Raw genomic sequence first — 26,813 nt, 5'->3', positions numbered from 1 at the left:
CATGACCGCCCTGTATATATATTTTACTATTATCAATGGTGGCAAACCTGCTTGTAATGTCCTGTAATTTTTAATTTTCACTGATTGAGTTTTTTTTTTCTTTTTCCCTAAAGCCTTCTTATACTGTTAATAAGTCAGTCAGAGTTATCTTCCCTTTGTTTCTTACAACTTATCAATAATTTTTTTCTTTTCACTCTGTTTAAACATTTTAAGTTCATAAACAGAATTATTTAATCATCATTTGTGGAGTTGTTTATGTTGTTATTTTCCTCATGTGTGTCGAAAAAATATAGCAGAAAATTACACATACGCAAAAGCATCATCTGTTTCCTGTAAAATTATATCTTTTACTTTCTTGATCATTAACCACATCAAGACTAGAATGCTGACTCGTAACGTCTTAAAAAATATGCATGAAACAACTCATATGCTTTTGAATACTTGGTTTTTAGTGTGACCGTTTTTTAAAGTATCTTCGTTTTGATCCTATTAAACAAGTAACCCTCTAGATTTAAGTTTTAAAGTAACTATAATGAATCATTTGGACTATTCGAACTACTGTTCTCATTTTGTGTGTCATTCTCACAATACTTTGGTCGATATAACCTCCAACCTTCTTCAGGTGTATCTGTATAACATTATTATTATTATTATTTTTAAAATGGACTCAAACATGTATGTAGAGACTTGCAAAGAAAATAAATATTTGATACAAACTTTTTTTTAATTCTGTTTGGTTTCACATCGACATGTGTTTACAACACAAAAAAATATGCTCTCTCTTTCTTTTAATGTAGTCGCTGTTAGGTTGCAGTAATTCTCTTTAAAACTCATGGTCAGCCAGCGAATTCCAAAGAGGTACGAGGAGATATTTTATGCTTGTCAAGCGTACCTTTCGAATTGCCACACATTCTTTTTCCTTCTTTTTTATTAGCTCCTCGATTTTCCTTCGATATTGATGTCTGTATATGCATTTAATTCTGTGATGTCACGCTCACGGCTTAAATGCTGATGCAACATTAACTTAGCACATGAGTCGTCAATATGCATACATATTTAAATGACGAAATCTGCAACTATGTTACATCTGCTCTAACTCAGGAATCTTTCAATCAAACTCTGGAATCTGAATGGAATTTCAAATAGAATCCTTTATTTAATTCATGAGGTAGTATGCTCTTGTTCTGTCAACCATGAATACTAGGTTGGTGCAAAAATAATGTCATTTTTTGATGTTCAACTTCAAAAGATCATAACTCCTTTCATAATATGTATTAATCAAAATAAGAACCATTTAGAATCGACACATTTTTGCCAACGAGAAACAAGTTTATTTATCCTATTAGCATAGAAATCCAGAGTTCTGAAAGCGATGAAGTCATTGAAGGCCAATTCGGCATCATCTTGGCTTTTGAAGCATTTTTTGCACAGCAAGTTGTCGAGATGCTTAAAAAAGTAATAGTCGGTGGACAAGAGGTCCGGTGGATATGGTAGATGAGGCAGTCCCGTAGCCCAATTCATTCAGCTTCTGCAGGATTAGTTGAGCAACATACAGGTGAACGTTGTCATGGAGGAGAATTGGTCCCTTCATATTGACTTATCTTGGGTACATACATTGCAGCTTCTGTTGAAATGTCTTGTAATATTTTTCCATTATTAATAATCGCAAACGCTTTTAATTTTTTCAAAATCATTATCCGAGTCATAACTATCCTGTATATATTTTTTTTATCATTTTTATCACTTTGTCAGTTTGTCGGTAGTACTTCTCCACCATGATCATTTTGCCCAGATTCAAGAAGCTGTGATGAAACTGGCCACAGACCACCAAACAGTCACCATAACATTTTTTTGGTGCAATTTTGGCTTCGGGAAGTGTTGTGGAGCTTCCCCGGCATCCAACCACTGTGCCTAATGTCGCTGCTTGTTGAAGAGGGTTCACTTCACATCACACATCACAATCTGCTTGAGAAATGGGTCATTTTTATTGCGCAGAAGGAGCGTAGAAGATACCTCAAAACAACAATTTCTTTTGATTATTGTTCAATTCATGCAGCACACATTTATCCAACTTTCTTGACTTCCTATTTGCTTTAAATGGCGAATGACTATTGAGTGGTCGACCATGAGGTCAACAGCAACTTCTCATGTGGTTTTGTGAGGATCAGCTTCAATTAATGCTTTCAATGTTCGTTATCAACTGCAGTCAGCTGTCTGCGACCATCTTCATCTTCGAGGCTCTCATCACCATTGCAAAATGTCTTGAACTACCATTGTGCCACATGTTTGTTTGTAGTTCCTGAGCCAAATGCATCGTTGATATCACAAGCTGTCTCAAGCAGTTTTTTGGCCTAGTTTGAACTGGAACAAGAAATTTGTGCAGATTTGAATTTTTCCATGCTGTCGAAAAGCCTGCCAAAAATGAATGAAGAGATTGAAAACAGAAGCGAATAACACGATTCGATAGAGCAAAAAAACGTGTGCTTCAAAATGATATATAACATGGCTATATATATCAATGAATTAATTCAGAAATCATATATAAAAGTAACAGAAAGAGAAAACGATATTGTTTTTTCACCAATCTAATAAATAAGAATAAGTTTTCTATTAGAATACTTGTGGCGTAATGGCTAGAGTATTAATTAAAATTCAGTTATAACACACTCTTCTAAAGGTTCAATCTTTATTTTGCGCAATACCAAGAATACAGTTGTAAATTACTTAGGACTTCTACCCAATTATGACAGATGCTACCCCCATAGTTTAAATAAAAAGGTTCCATGCTAATTCTTGAGTTTGATAGAAATATTCCAGAATTTAACAACAGCAAGCGATGTCTCATACATGTTCTTCATCTGACCGAAAGGATTGACATGAGCCAAATTGCATGTAGTAATATCACTTCTTGTGCAATCCAGTCAGGTTTTCTTAAATCTATCATGGTCTCTAATTCCTGAAATATCCAGCCATGTGATGAAGATGATTTAAGAAGTGGCACACTGTACATGGCTGAATGAACTTATGAGGCATCCACAGTCTTACCAAATACCGAGTTTATAATGAAGCATGGTTGAAGATCAATAATTCTGCAAAAACTGGAGAAACAAAATTTCACCCTCAGATCTATATTAAGAATTTATAATTGCAACGTCTTGTCCACACTGTTAAAAAAAAAGAATGAAACTTAGAACCTCCAAATCAGCCAAGAGTAGAAATTAGACTCGTTTGCTTCCAAGTACCCCAGAAAGATTCTAGGAATCAAATAAAACTATTGAACTACCAATCAAGAAGTCAGATATCACACTAACTAGCAGGTATTATCATCAATAATCTACAAATGATATCTACGCTGGCTTAGACATACCCTAAGATTGGCATCAGAGAGTAATGCCAACCAAGTACTCCAATGTAATCCTAATGAAAAAACCCCAGAAAACTAAAAATGAATTGGAAACAGACAATTGAGAAAAATTTGAATGCAACTAGAAAAAACTGGAGGGATGCTGTGAATCTGGCTTCAGATCGAAAACAATGGTAGACTATTATTGCCTTGTGCATCGTAAGATGTGAGAGTTCCTAAGTCTAAGTAAGATGGTTAAAGGGAGCAAATAGATAAATACTGATATGAGTTTTCTTGTATTTATTTTGTTCTAATGTGCACTTTGGTTTTGTTTTTCAGGGTCGCGTGTGGACTTCTTACTTTGATTATATTGTTGTTGATGCTAGGAAACCCCTCTTCTTTACAGAAGGAACCATTCTTCGACAAGTCGACCAGGTAAGTAACCAACTTCACAGACAATGATTTGAAAATTAATAGTATCAGGTGATCTAAAGAAATTGCCACCAATGGAATCGTTAATACAATTCAAAATCCTTTCGGCATTCCAACCATATTTTGTACAAATAGACTTAAGTAAATGCCTGACTTATCCACCAAGTTCCGACCATGAATTTCCAATGATCTTTATTTTATCACCAAAAAACACTTTGATAATAACTTTGATACATTTCTCTCAGTACTATATAGATAAAAATAAAGGGGTGAGGAAGGTTTAAGGTCAAATGAAGAGGTCACCCATTCAGAATCACAACTCCTACTGATGAGATTATCATCAGAGTGTCCCCTATATCATTGAATGACGATAAAACATTCAAGAATAAAACTTTGTGGATAAGGCGATGAGAAGAGCTTATCGTTGAAAATCTATGGATTAATGTTCAGTTTTCAAGCTTACACATTTGATGTTGATAACTTGACTATTTTTTAACATTTCAATATTTTTTGTAATAATGCTCTATCTACAATATCGAGCATCCCTGTATCATGATAGGGTCTAATGTAAAACACACACACACACATATATATATATATATGATGAAAATAATGGAAATAGTATTCCGACAAAATAGAGAAATAAAAAAGGAACAAACCGTATTACGTGTTCATCAACGCTTCGTCTTTATTTCGAGACTTCCTTTGGATGAATGAGATTAAGAAACAAAAAACACCAGTACAAAATATTTGAAAATGTTTCACGTGCAAAGTGTGATGCTGTTCTATTTAAAAAAAAAACAGAAAAAGACGTTGGAAATTCAAAAAGGAGGGGGGGGGGCTTGCGCTGTTAAAGAGAGGGAAATCTTAGTGACGTCATATAGTTGTTTCAAATATTTTGTACTGGTGTTTTTTGTTTCTTAATCTCATTCATCCAGAGGAAGTCTCGAAATAAAGACGAAAGGTTGATGAACACATAATACGGTTTGTTCCTTTTTAATATTCTCTCTCTCTCTCTCTCTCTCTATATATATATATATATATATATATATATATATATATATATATATTTTAAAGTGTAGTAAATGAATTAATATAGGTTCATTTATAAAATCAAGGCAAAAAACAACCAGGGATAGTGTAAAATCGTTTCAGAGATGATATTGAGTATATTTAGACATAACCTTCTCATCAGCACGATGGGAGGAATAAGAATCACTATACAGCATTGAGGGGAATTAGATCCAGCAATGACTCTATGGCCAACTGGCAAAACAAAGATAATTAACAATCATTTAAATTATTAATGTTATATGTGAGTTAATAATTTGAGAAAAGTGGGGCCATTTTTTTTTAAATTATGCTATGAAAATATTGTATAAATATTTAACTTGTGTGAAATTCATATTCTCCAACCTTCTTTAACAAGTGCTATATATTATATACATTCTGAATTAAATTATGTAGAATTACAACAAAATTTACTGTTTGACAAAGGAATACAAATAATTTTAAAAATTTTTTTCTTAATCCATGAATTTTCAATGAATGGCTCATCTCATTAGATATTAATATTGATACTAATATTTATTTGGACTTTAGGTTTACAGAATTATACAATCCATAATCCTATGGCATTTCAGTATTCCGATTTAATATATATAGGGTGCGTAAGCTGAGGGAGAACACCTCAAACACTTTTAGAAAAACAGAAAATAAAACTTAAATCGTTAAAATTTACAATTTCTTGTAACAAAGAAAAAAAAATCATATTAATCTATGTTTTATTATGCGTATATCTTCTTTCAGCTTCTATCACCGACTCAGTTTGAATTTGAAAGCGACTGCAAGCTTTGATAAGATGGTCTTTATTTATTTAGGCAATATAAATAATGTCCTATATTGATTCCATCAGAAAGGATTTGGTGTTATGCGGATGCTTATGAACTTCATTTTCAATGATGCCTCACACGTAATAATCGAAAGGATTAAGGTCTGGTGAGTTAAGAGACCATAAGTTTGGTGTGACATGATCATGAAAATTCTCAGTCATCTAATTCTAGGTTTTGAGAGCTTAATGGAATGGTGCCAAATCTTGTTGAAAGACATCGCCCCTTCCATTAGCTACGTTATTTATCCAAGGCTTAACAATGGTTTGAAGAGTCTTCGCATAGACTATTGATAGACTATTGACTAAGACCCTGTGGAAAAAAAATGAGGAAGCATGATGTGCTCTGTGCTGCTAACAATATAGAAAATCATCATTAGATACTTTTAGAAATCTTGCAATTTCTGAATTGCTGTGTTTGGCTTTTATAAACACTATTACATCGTGTCTTTTTATTTTATTAATTGTAGTAGTATTTGCCATGGAATCTTCTAAAAGCAAAATAACATTAATTAGTATATTTTTTATTTAAATTACAAACATGTGTGTCCTCAAATACCTTACGCACCCTATATATATATATATATATATATATATATATATATATATATATATAGAGAGAGAGAGAGAGGCAGACAGACATTGTGGCTTTACTTTTAAATGTAATGAAATATTAAAGCACTAAGTAACTATATTTTCTTTTACTTTTAACAAATAATAAACAATTAATAAATCAATTTATGGTTGGATTTTGAGTTATTGACTAAGAATCTCAAATTATACGAAAAATAATTTCTATTATCATTTTGTAAAATAATTTCTATTATCATTTTGTAAAATTACTCAAAAGCGAAAGTAAGAATACTTTTACTGTTTGAAACAAAAATCCCCAAAAAGTATTTGTCTATAAAAAAATAAAAACACAATTTTTTAAAAAGTTGAATGATGTTCTTTTATGTCTAGACAATTTACCTGTTTATATGTTTGTATTGAATTATTTTTTCTTTTTGATATTTTAGGAAACTGGTGCCTTGAAGATTGGAACACATACCGGTCCAATCAAAACTGGACAAGTCTACTCAGGAGGTATAGAATTGAAATTATGATTATAGTCAAGATTGTTTGCTCCTTTTGACTGGTTTTTGCTCTGCAGATGAGACTACGGTGACAACCAAGATATGGTTCCTTGTGATTAATGATTATCTTCCTTCTAGATAGGTCCTGGATATGATGGTGAGGCCCCAGCTTGTGGGCTTTGGGGAATGTGGAGCCACTCTTTAATTGTATTGCTCCCAGGTCCACTCTGACCCAGAGTGGTAGTACCTGTTAAAGTCTCACTCCCAACTATGGGTTAAATAGAAACCGACTTGAAAAAAAAATATTCTATTAAAACATTTTTCTTCAAAATAACTGGATTCGGCATTAAATAACCTGAAATGAGTTGATATGCCATAAACCCACCAACCAACCTTTTAGATAATGTGAAAGCCTCCTCTTTCTTCATATTAAGAGCAGCTTTTTTGTCCGCTTGATAATGTATAATTATTTAGTCAAATGAACAACAGAAACCGATAGTCAAAAAAAAAAAAAAAGAAGGCAATCTTGACTATAACTGCAGTTATTCTTCAGAGTGCCAGATTGTTGTATACAGGCCATGTATAGGTGATTAAGCTTGTTAACTAAGCCAATCACATTATACTAGTGATGAAAGGTTTAATTTATAAAGAAATGTGTTTTTGCTAAAATTAAAGAATTATTTAATTACATTTCTAATAATTGTGTTTCTGAATTTTTGAGAGGAGGATTGGTCATTCGTATTATTTGGACTTTTATGACTCTTATTCATCTTAAATGTCATTTTCACAACATTTTGATCAATGTAACCTTTGACTCAGGAATGTTTCTGTCAAACTTGGAAATCTGCATAAAATTTCGAATGGAAACCTTTATTTACTTCACGGGTGGTAGTATGCTCTCATTCCATTAGCTATGACTGGATAGAGGTCCTAAGTAATTTGCAATTGTATTTTTTGGTCACCTACACTGAGGATTGAACTTTAAACCTTCAGAAGAATATCACTTTTTACAATCGAAGTTTTCTAAGTACTCTAACCACTGTGCCATGGGTTCTTGTAAACATAAGATTCCCGAGTTTGACAGAAACATTCCAGAGTTCAACAAGATACACTTGAAGAAGGTCAGGACTACATCGGCCAAAACATGGTGAAAATGACGTTCAAGATGAGAACAGTAGTCGGCTGAATCCAAATAAGAATTTCTAATATTATTTCCAATTTGTTCTCTGAATTGTTTGAATTGATGTTTTTTTTCATTATTAGTTATATCTACTCAATGCTGCTCGGGATTCCTTTTACTTTCATTTTATTTGACTTGTTGACCCCCCCCCCCACACACACACATGCACACCTTGTCACAAACACATTCATATCCTTTATCTTTTCTTTTAGTTAATCTAAACCCCAGAACCTGCTTGGAATTTCAAATGGAATCCTTTATTTAATTCATGCAGGTAGCATGCTCTCATTCCGTCAGCCATGACTGAGTAGAAGTTTACTTAGGATTTCAACCCAGTCATGAGCAATTGCAGTTTTAGTTTCACCTGCACTGAATATTAAACCTCCAGAAGAATGTAACTTACAACTGAATTATACCAAGTACTTTATCCACTATGCCACTGACCCTTGAGGACAGCTGTAGTTGTATCTTTCCAGTGTTGCTCAGGGGTCGTTTTACATTCATTTTATTTGACTTATTGACGCCCTTCACACACATACGCATCTTTTGTCTTTTCTTTATTTAATTTTTTGTAAAAAAGATATTTACATTTTTTCATCAATATTAATTTGACAGATATGTTAAGTAAGTCACCTTACAATAAACTCGAAATGATGTCTTATTTAAATTTAAATTCCATAAATACTTTCGAGTTTTTTCTTTAATGACGAAGTAGATATGGTACGAAATAATATATACTTTTTGAAAACTTGTTTTTCTTTTAAATTATTTACAGTATAATTTGATCATTACTTTTTAAAATTCATGACAACTTGTCTGAAAATTTAATTCTTGTGGCATAGTCTCTACCAAGACCAGGGACTATCTTGTTATGACGATAGGATATTGCCAAGAATCACATCAGCAGTTAATACGAATTGTGTATAAAAGTTATTTTAGCAAAAGAAGAAAATGATCAATATATATAGGCAGGTATACATATAAAAATGGAAATAGATGAAAAATTAAAAGAATAGAAGGTCATCAGTTAGCAAGTGCTAACTAAAAACATGAACATAGTTTTGTAAATGGAAAAAATTGAGAACAACGAAATTTTATAACAAAATAAGAGATAAGAATATAGAAGTTATTTTCATGTTAATAAATATTCATATTGCAAACAATTTTGGGGGTAAATAAAGTTGAGTGACTAGTCGTCATAGAATGAATAATATGTGTTTCTGTTTGCTTGACTCTTGTATAGGAATGCATGCACAAAGTGAATAAGGTTTGCATGTGAGTCATTTAGTCCTTCTGTTCACGCCCACTGGAGTGGGGGTTGCTAAGCAGACATTCTTGGATTTTTCCATGTAAGTGCAGATGGTGGAGTCTCGAGAAAACTAATTTTGGTGACAAGGTCTCATAGGATTTGATAAATTTGCACTGTGTTACTTATGTGTTATTTCTTGGATCTTGAAACGATTTTCATCGGTGGGAAAATATTTGGAGTTCACACGTTCCTGTGAAAACTTCCTTCTTGCTTTTGCGAGTGAGGAGGAAAGCGAATTGCAACAAAGTGGAGAAAAAAAAAAGTTTAGCAATTAAAGCCATTTGCTTTTTAGTGTTCGTAGGAATGATTTATCAACCTTTCTACATTCTAATAGGTGCTTTATGTCTTATGAAATATTTGTTTCAGGTTCAGTATCAGTTTTCACAGAGTTGATGGGCGCCTATGGCAAAGATATCCTTTACGTTGGCGATCATATATTTGGAGACATTCTGAAATCCAAAAAGACAAAAGGATGGAAGACGTTTTTAATTGTTCCAGAAATTACTCAGGAGCTGAAAGTTTGGACCAGCAAGAGATCACTTTTTGATAAATTGGATGAATATGATGCAGAAATTGCTGAAGAATACAGGTAAGCATTTTCAGAAAGATTGCACACACACACACATCAAAACTATCTGCTAGTAAAAATATATTTAATGAAAATAAGGAATATTATAATGAGGATCAGGAAGGTATAAAATATTCAAGTGAAGATAACTCTTACTATAATTAAAGTAGAAATTAAATTAAAAGAAACAATATACTACAATATGGCCTAAAGGAAAACTCTGTAAAAACTAGTGTAAAAACTAAGGAATTTTATGAAATAATAATGATTTTCAAGAGAATGCGATACTTAGTAAAAAAATCAATAAAATACAATAAAGGTATGTTATTTCACTGTACTAAACATTAAATATATAATAATATCCTCAAATAATTTAAAGCTGAATAGTATGAACCAAGAGAATTTAAAACTCCAAAGAAAATGTAACTATAGGCGCAGGGCACCCTATATATATAGAGAGAGACAGAGAAAGAGAGAGAAACAGCCACATTTGCAAGTGATTTTTTTTAGAGATAAAATGTTTATCTTTTGGCATCAGCTCCAAGAAATATGGACCAGACACAAAAAGACACCACTAATTATGACTAAGAACTGTGTATATGAAATCTCATGTGAATGTGGAAAACTATACAAAGGTGAGATGTGTCATCCATTAAAAGTACGGTTAGAAGAACATCAAAAAGCTGGGAATAACCAATTACTAAGTAGACCTAGTATAGGATTTAATACAATATGGGAACCATTAATTATAAACAATAGGTAATATATACAAGTAATAAGCATAATATATATATATATATATATATATATGGCGCAGTGGTTAGATCACTTGGAAAAATCAATTGTAAGAAGTGATATTCTCCTGAAGGTTGAAGGTTCAGTGTGGGCGACCGAAAAATACAACTACAATTACAATTAGCTGACAGAACAAGAGCATTCTACTCTCGAAAATACATAAAGGGTTCTGCTCGAAATTCCGTCCTAATTTCCGAGTTCGACAAGATATACCTGAAAAAGTTGGGAGGTTACATCGACCGAAACATTGTGAAAATCACACTCAAGATGAGAATAGTAGTCCAATGAATCCAAATAATACGAATAATCAATCCTCATCTCAAAAATGTCAGAAACGTCACTACAGAAATTATTTTTCGATTTTATGAATAACTTTTTCTTGTTAAAATAAAAAAAAATAAATCCATGTTCCGTATGTATCACTAACACTTTTGATTCCTAGCCAAATCATCGTTAGATGAAAATAAACAAAGTTAAAAAACAAATCAGAAAAAAAATGGCATGTTACCTCAGTTAATCAACGTGAGAGAATGGTTTTATACTATTCCTGAAAAAATTTGACAATCTTTAAAATCCGTCATGCCAGGATCATTAACCTTCATCCTAGAGTGGTTTTTGACCTTTATAAGTGGGGAATCATCAGTTTAAAAATAAAATCTACAGACTGACTGACATTTTAAAGCAGACAATAATTCTGATAAATTTTCTTTTCAGGAATTTGGACAGCAGCAGCAAAGAACGTCCAGATATTTCTTTGTATAAAGAAAAAATTAAGGTAAGAAATCAATTGCATTCAAATCTGCTGATAGTTTATTAAAAACGTGATTATTGCCAATATTTGATATTAGCCAAAGTTAAATTAAAAAAAAATATATTCCTCTTTTCTAAACTGGAAAAATGTTTTTAATTTACATTCTACAGGGTGGTTGTTTAATTTACATTCTACAGGGTGGTTGTTGGCAACTAGTGTTGTGGAAAAACGTTTTGTTTTTTTAAATTCCATATTCAAAATATAATAATTGAATAAAAGTTTCATTTTCATTTTTTTTTTTTTTTTTATCTTTATTCATACAATTGTTTCTGCCTATTTTCCAAACACATTTTTTGTTGGTTATAAATTCAAGAAGTTTTCAACAGACTTCTTCAATGAATTGTTTTTTTTCCCATCAGATTAAGCTCTGAAAAACCCAGAACCATGGTTTTATTCATAAACTAGCAGGGTTACCCAGCGTTGCCCAGAAGAGTAGCAAGTAATTTAATTTTATCAATCATCATATCGTATGGATCCGAAGATTCTAGTGTTGGCATTGGTTTCCTCTGTATTTTTACAGACAGATTTCTTTCTAGAAAGACATTAGGGATTATAGAAGGGACCATGTGAAGGTTGCCAGCATCCTATGTGAAAGTGATTTTTGTGAAACGAACTGGGTTCAAACTTTGGACGCCCAGGTTGTCAGTCCATATTATTAACCACTAGACTACCGTCACCTCCCATTTTTATGAATAAAATTAATAATTAATTTCCTACTGTGGTCATACACAAAGTAAAGTTTACTGTTAATCGAGATGAAACAATTAATCAAGATGAAACAATTAATCAAGATAAAATTTACAAAAAAAAAAATACTTTCTCTTCTTTATTGTTATCAGCATCAGTTTTTTATTTAAATCATATCTCCCATTTTTTGCTTATAACAAAATTCTTTCCTGTATTTTATTATTTTCATTGTTTTTTTTCCCTTTGTTCATCTATCAGGTTGACAAAAAAATGTTCTTGCTGTTTTTAACTTTTAAATCTAGATGAACATATCTCGGCTCAAACAAAAAAATATTGATCGAAATAAGCACCATCAGAATGAACACACCTTTGCCAATGCAAAACAAATGTATAAATGTCAATAGCATAAAAATCTTGCATTCTCATGGCGCCAAAGTTGCTGAAGATGTTTTTGATATCACTTAGGTTTTTGATACATTTTTCATGCAGAAAGTTGTTGAGATGCTTGAAAAAGTGGTAGTCGGTAGGTGAGAGATCTGGAGAGTATGGCAGTTTTGTAGCCCAATTCGTTCAACTTCTGCAGGATCTGTTTAGCAACGTGCAGTCGGCCATTATCGTGGAGAAGAATTGGGTCTTTTCTGTTGACTAATTGATGCATTTGATGACAGTACTTCGCCGCCATAATGGTTTTGTCTGCATTCAAAAAACCTGTAATGGAAGAGACTGGTCACAAACCACCAAACAGCATGACCTACTTTTGATGGAACTCTGGCTTTGGAAAGTGTCATGGAGCTTTGTTGTGTCTAACCACTGAATTAAGCGTTGCCGATTGTCGTAAAGAACCCATTTTTTTTATTGCAAGTCACAATCTGATCGAAAAACAGGTCATTCTTGTTGCGTAAAAGAAGGGAAGATGACACCTCATAATGCCGTTTCTTTTAGTTATCATTCAATTTATCAAGATTTATTGTCTTTCCAATCAAGTGGTTGGAAATCGTTGTATACGTTACATTTAATTCAGAAGCAAGTTCTTGAACAGTTGTGTATGGATTGGCTTCAACTAAGGCTCTTAATCAACATCTGATGGCTGCTATACTCAGCTTTGACTAATGCTCTTAAATGATTGTTGTCAACATCTAATGGCCGACCACTACATGCATCATCTTCAAGACTCATTGCCACCATGAAATTTCTTAAACCACCATTATGTTGTGCATTCAGTAGTGTGTTTGCTTTTTTTCCATCTTGTATTCAACGTTCTGAAAAGACAATTGTTTTAAAACGATTGTAATTTAAATGATTAGATCAAGCGAAAAACACTCTTTAAAATGATATATAAAGTAAAGGTATATGTAATATTTTGCTGCAGTTCATTTATATCAAAATCAATGGAATAACTCGTAGCATGATACCAAATAACAACAAATAAAAGTTGGCCAGTCAGAATCAAAATTTAATTTGTCAGCTTAAATGTTGTTTAGGTGTGACTTTTAAAATCTGAAAGAAAGATTAGATTATCCGTTAGGAATATTTTATTTCATCAAAATAAAAAAAAATGTGATGATTTTTCTGCATGTAAAAACAATGTAAAAATGTTAGATTTAAAGATTTTGTTTTCTCTTTTTTTGTCAACAGTCTGTCACTCACGAAATGGACATGGAATATGGCGTACTTGGAAGTCTTTTTAGAAGTGGTTAGTTTTTTTCTTCTTTTTACAAATTATTATTATTATTATTATATATTTATAAAAGTGAGAATGTGTGTGTGTAAAGACAAGTCTCAACCTATATACTAAATGAATTTTTGATCTATAAATTGAAATTTAGTATATAGGATATTCAGACATGTGGAAAACTTTTTAATCGATTTTCATCCAAAATAAAGGGCTGGTAAGGGATCATAATTGAAAAATTGGTACTTGGGGTGGGGGGGGGAGTCATCAGAGTTTTATCTGTTTGTCAACTGTTTCACAACTGTGCATGCGTGCATGAATGAATCGTTCACATGACAGCTTCCTTATGTTAAGAATAAGTATGAAAACACCTTTTAAAGATCACGTCCAATTGGCCTAATAGTTATCATACTTGACTCCTTGTCTTTAGGTTTTGGTTTCAATCTCAGCTTGAGTATTTTCCGTTTTTACTTACAAGAAGTGAACTGTTTAGGAAAAACATAATACACGTATGCACATGTTAGTTTCTTTCCGGTTTTTTTTTTTTTACTAAATTGGGTACAATATAACAACCACTAAAGGATTGGCACTTATAATAATAAATGTGAAATCTGCATAAATTAAATATCATATTTATGGGTATTTTACGACTGGCTACGCCAGGTGGCCTGCTATTTTTTTAGCTGTTTTTTCTTGCTTAGCCATTGATATTAAAAGTTTACCTTTTCTATTTAAAAATTATTAAAACAAACTTTTCGATATACTCAGTCATGAATATACAATCGACTACATGAAGGTTAACTAATTTGCATATTTCTTTGAAAAGCGAACGTTAATTACTTATTCGCTTTTTATGGTTTCTTATTAGATGATTGGCTTCATTTCATTATTATGCTGAATTCTATTTATGTATAGTTTCTACATTCTGCATAATTGTGTAGAATTTAAGCTGAAGACATTCTAGCACATGGACATATTTTTACATTTAAGTGACCTTGTCGGCATGTGTTTGAAAAGTCTCTACCAAACTCCTCTCAGAATATTTTTGTCTATAGAGTTGAAATTTGATATATAGGGTATTTGGACCTGTAGCACACTTTTGATTGGGTTTTTAGCCAATAAAAATTGCTGGTAAGAGGTGAAAATTGAAAACCAAACAGTTGACCTTGGCAGGGTAAGTTGAATAAAACATTATCTTTTGTGCCTGCTCAAAATTAAACATTTAAGAATTTAAGATGAAAACGTTTTAGCACACAGAAATATTTTTAATATATATATGTGTGTGCATGTGTGCAAAATGTCTCCACCAAACTTTTCTCTGAATATTTGTTCTGCAAAGTTGAAATTTGATATATTGGGTATTTAAACTTGTAGCACACTTTCGATTTGGTTTTTAGCTTGTAAAAATAGCTGTTAAAATTGGAAATAAAAAGCAGTTGATCTAGATAGAGGTAAATCGACTATCGTCTTAGCATGCGTACATATACATTTTTATCTTAAAGTCGCTTATTTTTTTATCCATCTGACCATAGCTCAGACAGTATTGATGAAGCCTGGAGCACTAAATAACGACTATGGCTGGAGCGCTGAATGTTTTGGTTTTGATTTCAGCTGATGGCACGAAAGTCATTTTTTTTTTTTTACCTTTTTAAATCATTACTATATATATTGGGCACAATATAATAATCAATAGCAAATTTGCGCTGTATTAATAAATACAAAATTTGCATAAATTAAAACGTTTCTGAATTTTTGAGATGAAGATTGGTTATTCGACCTTCTTCAGGTGTATCTTGTCGAACTAGGGAGTGTGTGTGTGTATATATATATATACACCGTAATAATAATTAGTGATATTTACAACTAGAAATAAAAATAGGTTTAAGGCTCCTAAAATTCATACTAGAACTGTTTGCAAGGGTCTGAGGTGCAGTGGTTAGAGTACTTGGAAAAGTCAATTGTAAAAGTGATATTTTCTTAAAGGTTGAAGGTTGATCAGTGTGGGCAAAAAATACAATTGTGAATTACTTAGAACCTCTATCCAATCATAGCTGATGGAACGAGAGTATGCTACCCCTGTGAAATAAAGGGTTGTGTTCAAAATTCTGTCTAAATTGCCAAGTTCGACAAGATATACCTGAAGAAGGTCGGAGGTTACATTGACCAAAACGTTGTGAAAATGACACTCAAGAGTCTGATGAATCCAAATAATATGAACAACCAATCCTCATCTTTAAATATGATGTTTTAATTTATGCAGATTTTATGCTTATTATTATTATTATGCTTATTATTATTATTATGCTTATTATTATTATTATTATTATTATAATAATAATAATAGGGCAAATTTGCTATTGATTATTATATTATGAATTTCAGCCATAACTTGTTCATTCATTCCATATGAATCAGATGATTCTATTGTTGGCATTGGTTTCTCTCCTATCTATCTAGTTAGATTTTTTTCTAGAAGACATTGGGTACTTACAGCAGGGACCACATGAAAATTGCCACCATCCCTTAGTGAAACTTCTGCATGTCAGTAGGAGGAAATTCCAAAGTTCAGGAATTCAAAGGAAGAAGCTGTTTGAATAGAAGACTTTTCCGCATCTAGAGATCTTTTCAGTACAAGGGTGGGAATTTTACTGCTTGTCTGGTTTGTTGGGGGGGGGGGGGTATTTACATCGAGGAGGGTACTAGTGCTTTAGGTTCATCCAAGCACTTACCTTTCTAACAGTCTTTGCTTTATTGTCATTCATGTTGTCATGGTGATTGTATCTTCAGCAGGAGGTATGGTGCTGAATAGGCTTCATACTTGCATAATCTTAACTTGTTTTATCTGTGGATTCATCTTGAACAATTCATAGACTGAAGAGAAGAATCACAGCACAATCAGAAAAGTGCCAAGACAAGAGTGTTTCAGGATTATTGACAGTTTTGCATGTCATATTTAGACATGTTTATCATTGAATGTGATAAAACAAAGACTGTTGGACATTTACAACTGAAACTTGTTGGACAGGTCAGGTATAGACTAACATTTATTTGTTTCAAATATGGTTGGATTGCAAAATGAATTGTTAATTTTATAGGAGACATTTTTAGAAGCGGGAAGGGGTTTCACATTGTATTAAGCTAAAAAAAAAAAATAAATAAAAAAATAAGGTTTTCTGAAGGTCAATAATAAGTGTTGTAAGTGACAAAAATTTAAGTTCCTTAATAATCCCTGATCTCCAGAGTTCAGAAGAAAGACACAAATTGTTATTTACTGGAAAGAAAACATATCGAACTGAAAAGCAAATACAACAAATAAAGAGAAGTGGTTATATGTCAGTCCAACTGCCAAGTGTACATAATCTTCAAGTCTTGTTAGTAAGTGGAAGCGTTCATTGTTATCTGTAGGGTGGGCAGATAACAAAACATTTTTACGACAAGTAGTAATCATTACAAACTTTATAAAGACAAAAATTTTACTGATTATCATGAAAAGGAATTCTGTATATTTTCCTAATCTGTTTTTAATTTTTTTCAGGTTCCCGACAAACATTTTTTGGTGGCCAAGTTATGCGTTACGCAGATTTATATGCATGTTCCATCCTGAACTTACTTTATTATCCGTTCAGTTACGTTTTTAGAGCGCCTTCAATGCTGGTAAGCAAAATACCTTTCTTTGATTCCTAACAACCATTCCATTGTGAAAAAACACCTTATTATATTTTTACACATGCTAATTTTGAGGGTTAATACTCCAATCAGAGGTCCTGGACGTGACCTAAAAGTATATCTGGTAATGGGGGCCCTATTGGGAGCTTTGGAAAGTATGCAGTTCACTTCTGACCCTGACTTACCTCTTACTTCTAGGTCCACTCTGACCCAGAGTTACCCTTTAGTTAGCTAGCATAAATTTGACCCAAAGTTAGAATCCTATGAGTCAGTTAAATATAATCTTTCAGAAAACTTTCTATTTCTGTTGTCCTAGGCTGGATAATAAATCATTGTGGACACCCTTGGGCAAGTTGGACACACATGGGTTTACATTCTTGGTCCTTTAGTTCTCACATTCCACAAAGGATGCTTCTGACAAAGAGAGAAGAATTGTTGCCATTGCAATATTTTTGATATAATGAAAGTATATGATTCAAAAAAAAAAAAAAAATTGGAAGTGTCTACTTATAGACACTGGCGATAGTAACCGACCAATCAAATGGAGTCACGTTCTGCTAGCAACCAATCAGAAACCAGAACTTATCCACACGAGAAAGATCTTTTGCTCTTTGCCTGCAAAATTATAAAGTCTGAGATTTATACAGAACAGCTACCATCAAAAACTCTTTATCTCCAGGACTTCTACAGAATAACTACTCATTGGAAACTCTTCTTAAATTAAACAAGGCTTTCAATTCTAGAGTTGTTTTCTAGGTCGGCTGTTATTTTCAATGAATAGTATGTAGAGATTTCCAATCTTCTCATAGTATTAATCTTATCATCTGATTTACTCTTATTAACAAGTGATTTTTCAAGTGACTCCTTAGTCAAAACATGCAAATGTTAAATGTACTTCACAATTGTTTCATTTCAAGTTTAAGTTCTTAGAGTAATCTCCCTTGCTTATTGTTGTAAATTATTGACTGGAAAAAAAGATGATAGTTTTGATAAACTGCTGTGTGTCTACGCTTGAAGTTATGTGAAGAGTAAATCAACAATATGTGTTTTTGTCTTTAATGCAATAAAATATGGACATTTTTGTAATATTTGTGAGAATTTGCTCCAAACCGGTCTACTATGCTTTTTTTTTTTAATTCTTATCCTCCACAAACAAGACATATTGCTACCAAAGCATAAGGAATAACACACTAAGTAATGAATTAAGCAATAGAGATGTTCACATTACATTTTTAGTACAGTCAGGGAAACAATAAATAGGGAAAGAATTCAAAAGCTCAAGGGAAGAAACTATTAGAATCAAAGGCTGTCCAGATTGGGAAACTTCTACAGTGAAGACTTGGTCACGTCAAGAAGACAACAGCGCTATAAGCGTGTTGGAGCACATTCTGTAAAAAAAACAAAAACACACAAGCATGCATCATTATGGCAGTGGCACAGGGGTTGGAGCTTGTTTGATAGTGTGGAACCGATTAGATTAGAGACTGTACTTTGGATCCGGTCAACTACAGAAACTAAGGGTTGATGCACCAGCCCATATGTGACAGCAATCAATTTTATATTAAATACTTTACTTTATACTGGTTAGTATTGGGATGATCAATCGGAATTGGTATTTTAAAAAATCAGAAATATTGGGCGGTATTGGATTTGGAAAAAAATTGTCATATTTCTGGTGCTTAAAAACGATTCTTTAAATTGTTTTGTTTGTTTTTATTTAAAACAAAATTTTCTATCACTAGTATTAATGATAAATATTTATTGATTTTAAACTACTATTAAAATGAAACTCTATAGACCCCCCCCCAAAAAATACTTGTAAAAGAAGCAGAAGAATGCAACACTGTAGTGATGGGACAAAGGTTGGAGCTTGGTTGACAGTGTGGAACTTATCAGATTTGAGACTCTTTTTTGGATCCCTTTTAATAGAGAAAGACTAGTGTGTGATGCACACGTCTATATGTGGCCCTGGTGTTACAAAATGAAAACGCTGGCTTCCTGACCTAAAATGCACTAATTGATGTTATTGCCCCCCCCCTTTGCAAAACTCAATTATGTACTATAATGTCAAAAACAATTTTATTCTACAAAACAACCAAACTATAAATAAATATTTGAAGTATAAAACTTTTACCAAAATTATTGGATTTGGAATTAAATAATCCATAAAGGTTTGATATTCTGTAAAACAAAACAACCAAACCATATGTGGCAACAATAAATTTTATATCCAATACTTTGTTTTATAACTTGTAACTAACTTTGATTAACGATCATCGAAATAATGGCAGATGATTAATTGCATCTTTCTATTTTTCAGATGGCGCATGAATCCACCGTTTCCCACGAGATCAACATCGAAGAAGGTAGTGACCTGATGGCCAGCCGTTCCCGTTCTTACACTGAAAATCTTTCTGGTGCGGCCCTGGATGCCTCAATGAACAAACGGAAACCTCTACAGCGTGCTGATAGCCTTGTGCCTAACCTCTACGCAAACACCCCGAAGGAGATCACTCAGATTCTAGAGTTTGACGAGGAGGAAGATGGCAGTAAGATTGAGGAGAACCAAGAAGATGAAGATGAAGAAAATTAGTTTTAGACAAAAAAATATATTTCTCTTTTATTAATAAACTTTTTTTTTATTTCCTTTTATATGTGATTTCTAGAATATATTTAATTTGATTATTTCTATTCATTTTCTTCATCTCTTGTTTCTTATGCTTTTTTTTAAAGGTTTAAGGGTTATTTTTTTTATATTCCCCCAAAATTTTCTATAAAGATTACATTATATCGTAAACTTAGTTATTTTGAAATCATTATTTCTAGCTTTCTAATATAATTCTTTATTGCATACTTTAGATTATAATCAGTGATGAAAATAGTTTTTTTGGTAAAAGGCCGTCAAAATGAGGTGGGTTTTATAAACCCCATCCCACCTGCATCCTTGTGAGAAATTGGTATAATATGATAAATTTAAGGAGCCTTTTTGCTTTTTCTTTCAAGTCCAATGTAAACAAATTCTTGTTGAACCACCCTATTAAGTAATCAAATTCTACCTAATCACCACCATTATTACCAATCATCATGGTGTTGTCTCACTGTCCACATGACACTCATTTTAACTTTGTCCTCGAGTGACTTTTGGGCTTGATAAGTGGGGATACCATGATAAATAAAAATAGGACTGTTTCAATATCAGATCTCATTAGGCTGGAAACATGATTATATTTATGTAGCCATAATCTTAGTATATAGCTCTCTACACATCATTGTAGTTAGGTTATAAAGTGACAGCTTTAATCAAATTTTAATTTTGTTAAAGTTTCATAAGCATCTGATACTCTACCGACTGAGTCACCAGATATGCTGCTTGAAGTTGAAGAAATTATATCACATTTCAGTGATTTGTTTTTATTTTTATGATACTGATAACAAAAAGAATTCAATTCTTTTGAAGCAAAAATCTTGTATCAGAGTGCTCCATTCATATAGAGAGCATATAGACATATATATATATATATTATAAGTACAAAGATAATATATATATATATATATATATATATATATATATTATAAGTACAAAGATAATATATATATATATATATAAGTACAAAGATAATATATATATATATATATATATATATATATATATTATAATTACAAAGATAATATTCATCTTTATATTCGAGCCTATCAAGATAAAAGAAATAATAAAAATTGAATGAATTATAATATATATTTAATCATCAGAAAAATTTAAAACAAGGAATTATAATAAAGAAAAATCCTTAATCCAAGAATTTTCATAGATAGACTCAACATTAGTAAAAAATGCAAAAAAAAAGAAAAGAAAATTAGCATGAATTTTAAATATATATTTTTTATAAAATGAATACGTATTAGATACATTTGAAGCCAAAGCAACGCATTATTACAAAATAAACAGATATTTATTTTGTTTGAAATTTATATTGAAATAATTAATTTCAATATAAATTTCAAACAAAATAAATGTCTGTTTATTTTGTGATAATGCGTTGTTTTGGCTTCAAACATATATAATACGTATTCATTTTATAAAAATATATATTTAAAATTCATGCTAATTTTCTTTTTTGTTTTGTTGCATTTTTTACTAATGTTTATCCTCTGATGAAAAGAGTATCTTTGAAAATTCATGGGTTAAGGATTTTTCTTTATTGTAATTGCTTGTTTGAATTTTTGATGTATTAATTGATAGTATAATTTATTCATTTCTTTTCATCATTAATTTTTCTTGTTACTTTATGCAGAGTTTATCAACATTTCTGGAATTATATAAGCAATATTAGAAGTCTGTAGCCAAAAAAGTTTAGTGTGAGATTTAATATTGGAATTGAAAAGCAAATGCTTTAAGCAGAAAATCACCAATCAAACAAAATTTGCCTTTTTAGCCTATAGTTTCGTGTAGAGAATTTTCAAACTCTTTAGATAATTTTACTATTTTATGTATAAATAATCAGTCAATAACATGGAATGCGAAATGCAAATAAATGGTTAAAATAATTAAACCTCCTTCCCAGTTTTTGCCATGGAGAAAAAAAAAACAGTCTGCCACTACACTATCTTGGTGAAACTTTGAATTCTTGTAACATTTATTCATAGATTTTTGTAATATGTTCTTGTCACTGTTGTATTTCTGTCATGTAATTTTGTCTTATGTTTTTTCTTGGTACTTATACAGAATAAGGACCGTGTTATCATAAGAATTTTGGAGTAGTTTGTATGAAATGTCGAAAGGTGCCAAAACACTTAGTCAGTGAAATCGTAGCAGCCAAGATAATTTAAGAAAATATTTATTTACTATCATTGGTTTAGTAATATATATATATATATATGGCATATTTCATTAAATAAAATAGACGTTTTTTTGCCTATTAACTCTATTTTCGATCCTTTCCAACTTCTGAATAATAGTCTTCACTTCTGGTGGGAACTGGCTGATGTAATCACCATATTTATCATAAGTCCGAGTACTTTCCAATCCTTCAGGGATAAATTAATTTAACTGGTTTTGAACAATTTACAAAGTTATATATATATATATATATATATATATATATATATATATATATATATATATATAAACTATCTTTATTTGAACAAAAAAAGTCAATTTTTTGTTTGCTATCATTTGTTTGTTCATGAAACTTACCTTACAATGAGTGTTTTTTTTTGCTTTAATTGAATTTTAATTTTTTTAAAGTTTCATAAAAATTGTTCAATAACTATTCATTGTATTTTCTTTGTAACAACAAAAATAATATTGTTTTCATATTTTTTTTTTAATTAATTTTTCGTTGAATTATATTTGTAATAACGAAAATACATTTTTAACTATCTTTTTCATTGAAAAAATTGGCCAGCATTTACGCAAAAAAAAAAATTAAATCACAAAACTTCTATTTAGCACTTTCCGGCATGTTAAGTAAACCGCAAAAAAAATTCTAATCCTAGCATAGTCTTTATTCTGCATCATTTTCTTCCCCATCCCACATCTACCATGTGTATCAGTTGCCGAAACCAGCAGTTTTTCATATGAATGCCGCACTTGAGTTCCATATATGAGTCTCAAATGTGAACAATTACATCTTTGCGCAAAAGTTATGGCAGCATTTTTTTTGCCAAAAAAATAAATGCATACGAATCAGCCTTTTTTGAATGGTTTGATTCTCTTGTTGGCATTGGCTTCCCTGATTGTTTCTAAGATCAATGAACACATTAAGGTTGCCAGCATCCATAAATGAAACTATTTTATTCCATTTAAGTCTTAAATATACTTGATGTAATAAATATGAATACATCCGGGTTTCTCTACACCAAGAATACGGTTGGCTGGTGTAAACCATAACTACAGACTGGCGGACATATTGAAAGATATGCCTAAAGCCTAATCATATTACCAGCTACGACTATGAACAACTGCTCAATTAGGCAACCTACAAGATTATATAACTCGATTTCAATTGCAACAATTTTTTTCTTTTTTGAGACATATCAGTGCTTATAAAGGATACAAAATACTAAAAATTATAATTATTAGTTTTAGTTTTTTCATTCTTCATGAATTTAAAAGTACACAAAATATCTTATAATTTTTAAACCAATGGTCAATTTCTCAATTAGAAAACCGAAAAGATGGGTGACTCCCACATAATATTTCTATCTCTGGTCTTTAATCTTAATCATTCTTAGCTTTAGAAACTTCAAAAGATTGTTTGTGTTTTTTACAAATCTACAGATAGTTTAAGCTCAATAGTTAATCGGTTAAATAAGTTAGAGCTTTTATACAATTATAGATGAATAGATTCAACACATGCCTAGAAAACATGTTAAAATCTGGTTTCAGAAGATACTTTTTTGCTTTTCTGGGAAAATTTTTATTCAGGTCTAAAAGTCGCCTCATAGAATTAAAGTTGCTACATTCCCAGAGAATTTTTCAGTCATTTGTCTTTTTATCTTTAAAAAGAAAAAACATTGCAGAAACCGTTGTTTTTTTCTAAAACTGGATTTTAATAGATATTTTCTAAATATGTATTCATCAATAATCATAGGCAGCAAGTCATTATCCAATTAGAATTTTCTCTTTTTATTTTTTTTAATTTTTCATGTGATTTTCTTGACTTTAGGAGCAATTCTTATGGATTTAATTGATAAATTGTGTAGGGTGGCAGAAAGTGATTATGCCTTGGACATTTCTTGAACGCTTCCAATCACATGATCAGGAGTAGTATTTTGGAAAAGGCTTTGTTCATTTGATTTTATATTCTTTTCCAAGTTGTCTGGCAGGAGAATAAAGATAAGAAATAGCTCAAGGAATGACCGAAACAAGATCACTTTGTGCCATAATAGAATATACAACTTATCAGCTGAGACTAAGAGAATTGTTCGACATGTTCAGAAAATTTTTTTTTTTTTAAAGTGAAAACTCTATCACATTTAATCAGTCGTGCTTGGATATATATATATATGTATATATATATATTTTACATGCATACATAAACCATATCAAATGTAAAGGAACAAATTCTCTCAAATTTTCAAAAAAAAAAAAATCTCGTTTTTTTTTATTTGCAGCGTACAATTGTTTTGGTCTACCACCAAAATTTCTGTAATATTCAAAATGTATGAGGCATTAAATTTCGTCATGAGGCCATTTTTATCTATGTTGAAAATTACAAATGTCTTGGTGGTAGGCTGAAACAATTGTATACTGCAAATACAAAACTAATTTTTGGACGGATTTGAGAGTTTTGTTCATATACATTTGATTTGGTTTATATAATATTAAAATATTTTATCAGAGATCTAGTCTTACTATATTGAGAAACTTTCTTCAAATTGTAAATTTGAAATATATATATATATATATATGTGTGTGTGTTTTAAGTTTCTAAATACTGAAAATGAGATGAAAATTTTTAAATAAGTTTTCTTCTCTTGTGGACAGATTTATTTTTACTCCAGTGGCGGTGTAGACATCCTGAGTTGTACATCATTCAATACTGTTTTTTATTTATATGATTGGGGCAAATGTGGCTCACTTAATAAGGTGCATTATAGCTGACAGGAGATAAACCCTCTCCCCACCCAAATAGTTGTTTTTTTAGAAACTATTTTATTATTAGCAATTAATGATAAGTTATTTTAATTAGATTTTTTTTCAAAAGATAATAGTTTAAAATTTTGAATAATTACGTGGGTAAGATAATAATAAAAAAAAATAAATCTTTAAGATTTAAAATAATTAAAAATATAAAATTTGGATTCTTGTCCCAAATTAAACATAATAATAATAATAATAGTAGTAGTAATAATAATAGTAGTAATAATAATACAGAGAATTTTTTATGATGTATATACCCGTCATGGAACAAAACTGTCATATTCCAAAAATCTTCTAAACTGATCGAGTATTTTTTTTTTAATAAGGAAATCAAATTTTATAAGGGAGCGAAGATGGTGTGTTTTGTTCCACCATATTTAATAAATAATGGCGACAACTGAAATTTAACTCCTGAGATAGAAATAATCATGTAAAAAAATTATTTTTCTATGTATAAAACAAACTACTTGAACAGTTCATATGATTTTTGGAATATGACATTGTTATGTGATGGATACGTACATCATAAAGATTTGTCTGTAATTTTGTTGTCTTAGATTGAATTCTGGGCAACAACCCTTATTTTTATTAAAATGGCAATCACAGACTAAATACTTTTCTTCAATCGATATATTCTAGGTGTTAGAATGTAGAAACCATGCAACGAAATTATTTTTATGAAACTTTTAATGAATTCAAATACTTAAAATTAGAAAATAAATGCACTTTTGGATTGAAATATTCAAGGTGTATTTTTTAAACATTTTTGTGATTTGTAACCAAAAAAATTTTGTTTAAATAAAATCAAAATTATAGAATCAATTTTATTTTGTTTTTATTATTTCATTTTGCTTTTTGAAAATCAATAATTTTATTTGCATTTTTATTGATAAATAGAAAATTATTAAAAATATTGATTTGTAAATTAGACTGCAAATAAATATATATTTGCAATTAAAAAAATATTTAAAAATGATTTTATTAATTTGAAAAGTTTTTTCTTCCCGTATGTAACAGTTCTTTACGATTTCCTTACAAAAAACAAAACAAAGAAAACTTCACATTTAGAGGAAAAAGTTTTTTCACCTTTTTTAAAGTCATATATTGGTAAAAAAAAAAAAAAAGGCAGCACGTTTTGCACCTGTCAATGATAAAACGTTTTTTATATCTGGCGAAATTAAATAAATGTTTTTGCACCTGGCAGTATTCGACTAAATACTTACAATATATTTATTCAAAAGTACAGTTCTCCACCGAAAAAATTGAAAAAAAGCTCAAAATATTAATCTTCTAAATTGAACATCCTAAATGAGTTAATTTTCTTCAAATAATTTTATTTGCATTTTTTTTGTGTGAATAAAAGTTTATTAAAACTATTGATTTATAAATTAGATTACCAATAAATAAATACATATTTGTAATCTGAAAAATATAAATGAAAATGGTTTTATTATTTAACCTGATAGAAGCTTTCCTTTTATATATAATAATTCCATACTATTTACTGCATTTTTTCTAAAAAAATAAATTCCACAAAACTTAAAATTTAGAGAAGAAATAAATAACATGAAAAAAAAAACTTGCTTTTTTTAATTTTATGATTTAAAAAACAAATTTAATTAAAAGAAAAAATGAGTAAAGAATTAAAAGAAAAATGAGTACATAAAAACTTTTTGCACCTGTCAATGATCAAACGTTTTTATAATCTGACGAAATTAAATAAACGTTTTTGCACCCGGCA

The 26,813-nt window shown here is 30.7% G+C and overlaps 1 protein-coding gene and 1 long non-coding RNA gene across 4 annotated transcripts in view; one reads left to right on the top strand and one right to left on the bottom strand.

The window, feature by feature from the left end:
- The window catches only part of LOC145283543 (cytosolic purine 5'-nucleotidase-like), a 1,063,943-nt gene extending 1,043,864 nt beyond the window's left edge, over nucleotides 1-20,079 (top strand). For all 3 annotated transcript variants that reach the window (XM_080132414.1, XM_080132415.1, XM_080132416.1), the window contains exons 12-18: nucleotides 3,683-3,778; nucleotides 6,683-6,749; nucleotides 9,595-9,817; nucleotides 11,306-11,366; nucleotides 13,725-13,782; nucleotides 17,297-17,415; nucleotides 19,748-20,079. In XM_080132414.1, the coding sequence (XP_079988540.1) occupies nucleotides 3,683-3,778; nucleotides 6,683-6,749; nucleotides 9,595-9,817; nucleotides 11,306-11,366; nucleotides 13,725-13,782; nucleotides 17,297-17,415; nucleotides 19,748-20,020 (897 nt within the window). In that variant the 3' untranslated portion in view covers nucleotides 20,021-20,079. The remainder of the gene's footprint in view (nucleotides 1-3,682; nucleotides 3,779-6,682; nucleotides 6,750-9,594; nucleotides 9,818-11,305; nucleotides 11,367-13,724; nucleotides 13,783-17,296; nucleotides 17,416-19,747) is intronic.
- LOC145283545 (uncharacterized) overlaps nucleotides 13,224-26,813 on the bottom strand; it is a 50,253-nt gene continuing 36,663 nt past the window's right edge. The window contains exon 3 of the long non-coding RNA XR_013868634.1: nucleotides 13,224-13,348. This is a non-coding gene — a long non-coding RNA (uncharacterized LOC145283545). The remainder of the gene's footprint in view (nucleotides 13,349-26,813) is intronic.

This window comes from Euprymna scolopes, chromosome 8 (assembly GCF_053919585.1).
Source record: "Euprymna scolopes isolate OS-2025 chromosome 8, ASM5391958v1, whole genome shotgun sequence".
Classification (NCBI taxonomy): Eukaryota; Metazoa; Mollusca; class Cephalopoda; order Sepiida; family Sepiolidae; genus Euprymna; species Euprymna scolopes.
Note: the sequence above shows the minus strand (reverse complement) of the source record. Positions and strands in the feature narration are given on the sequence as shown.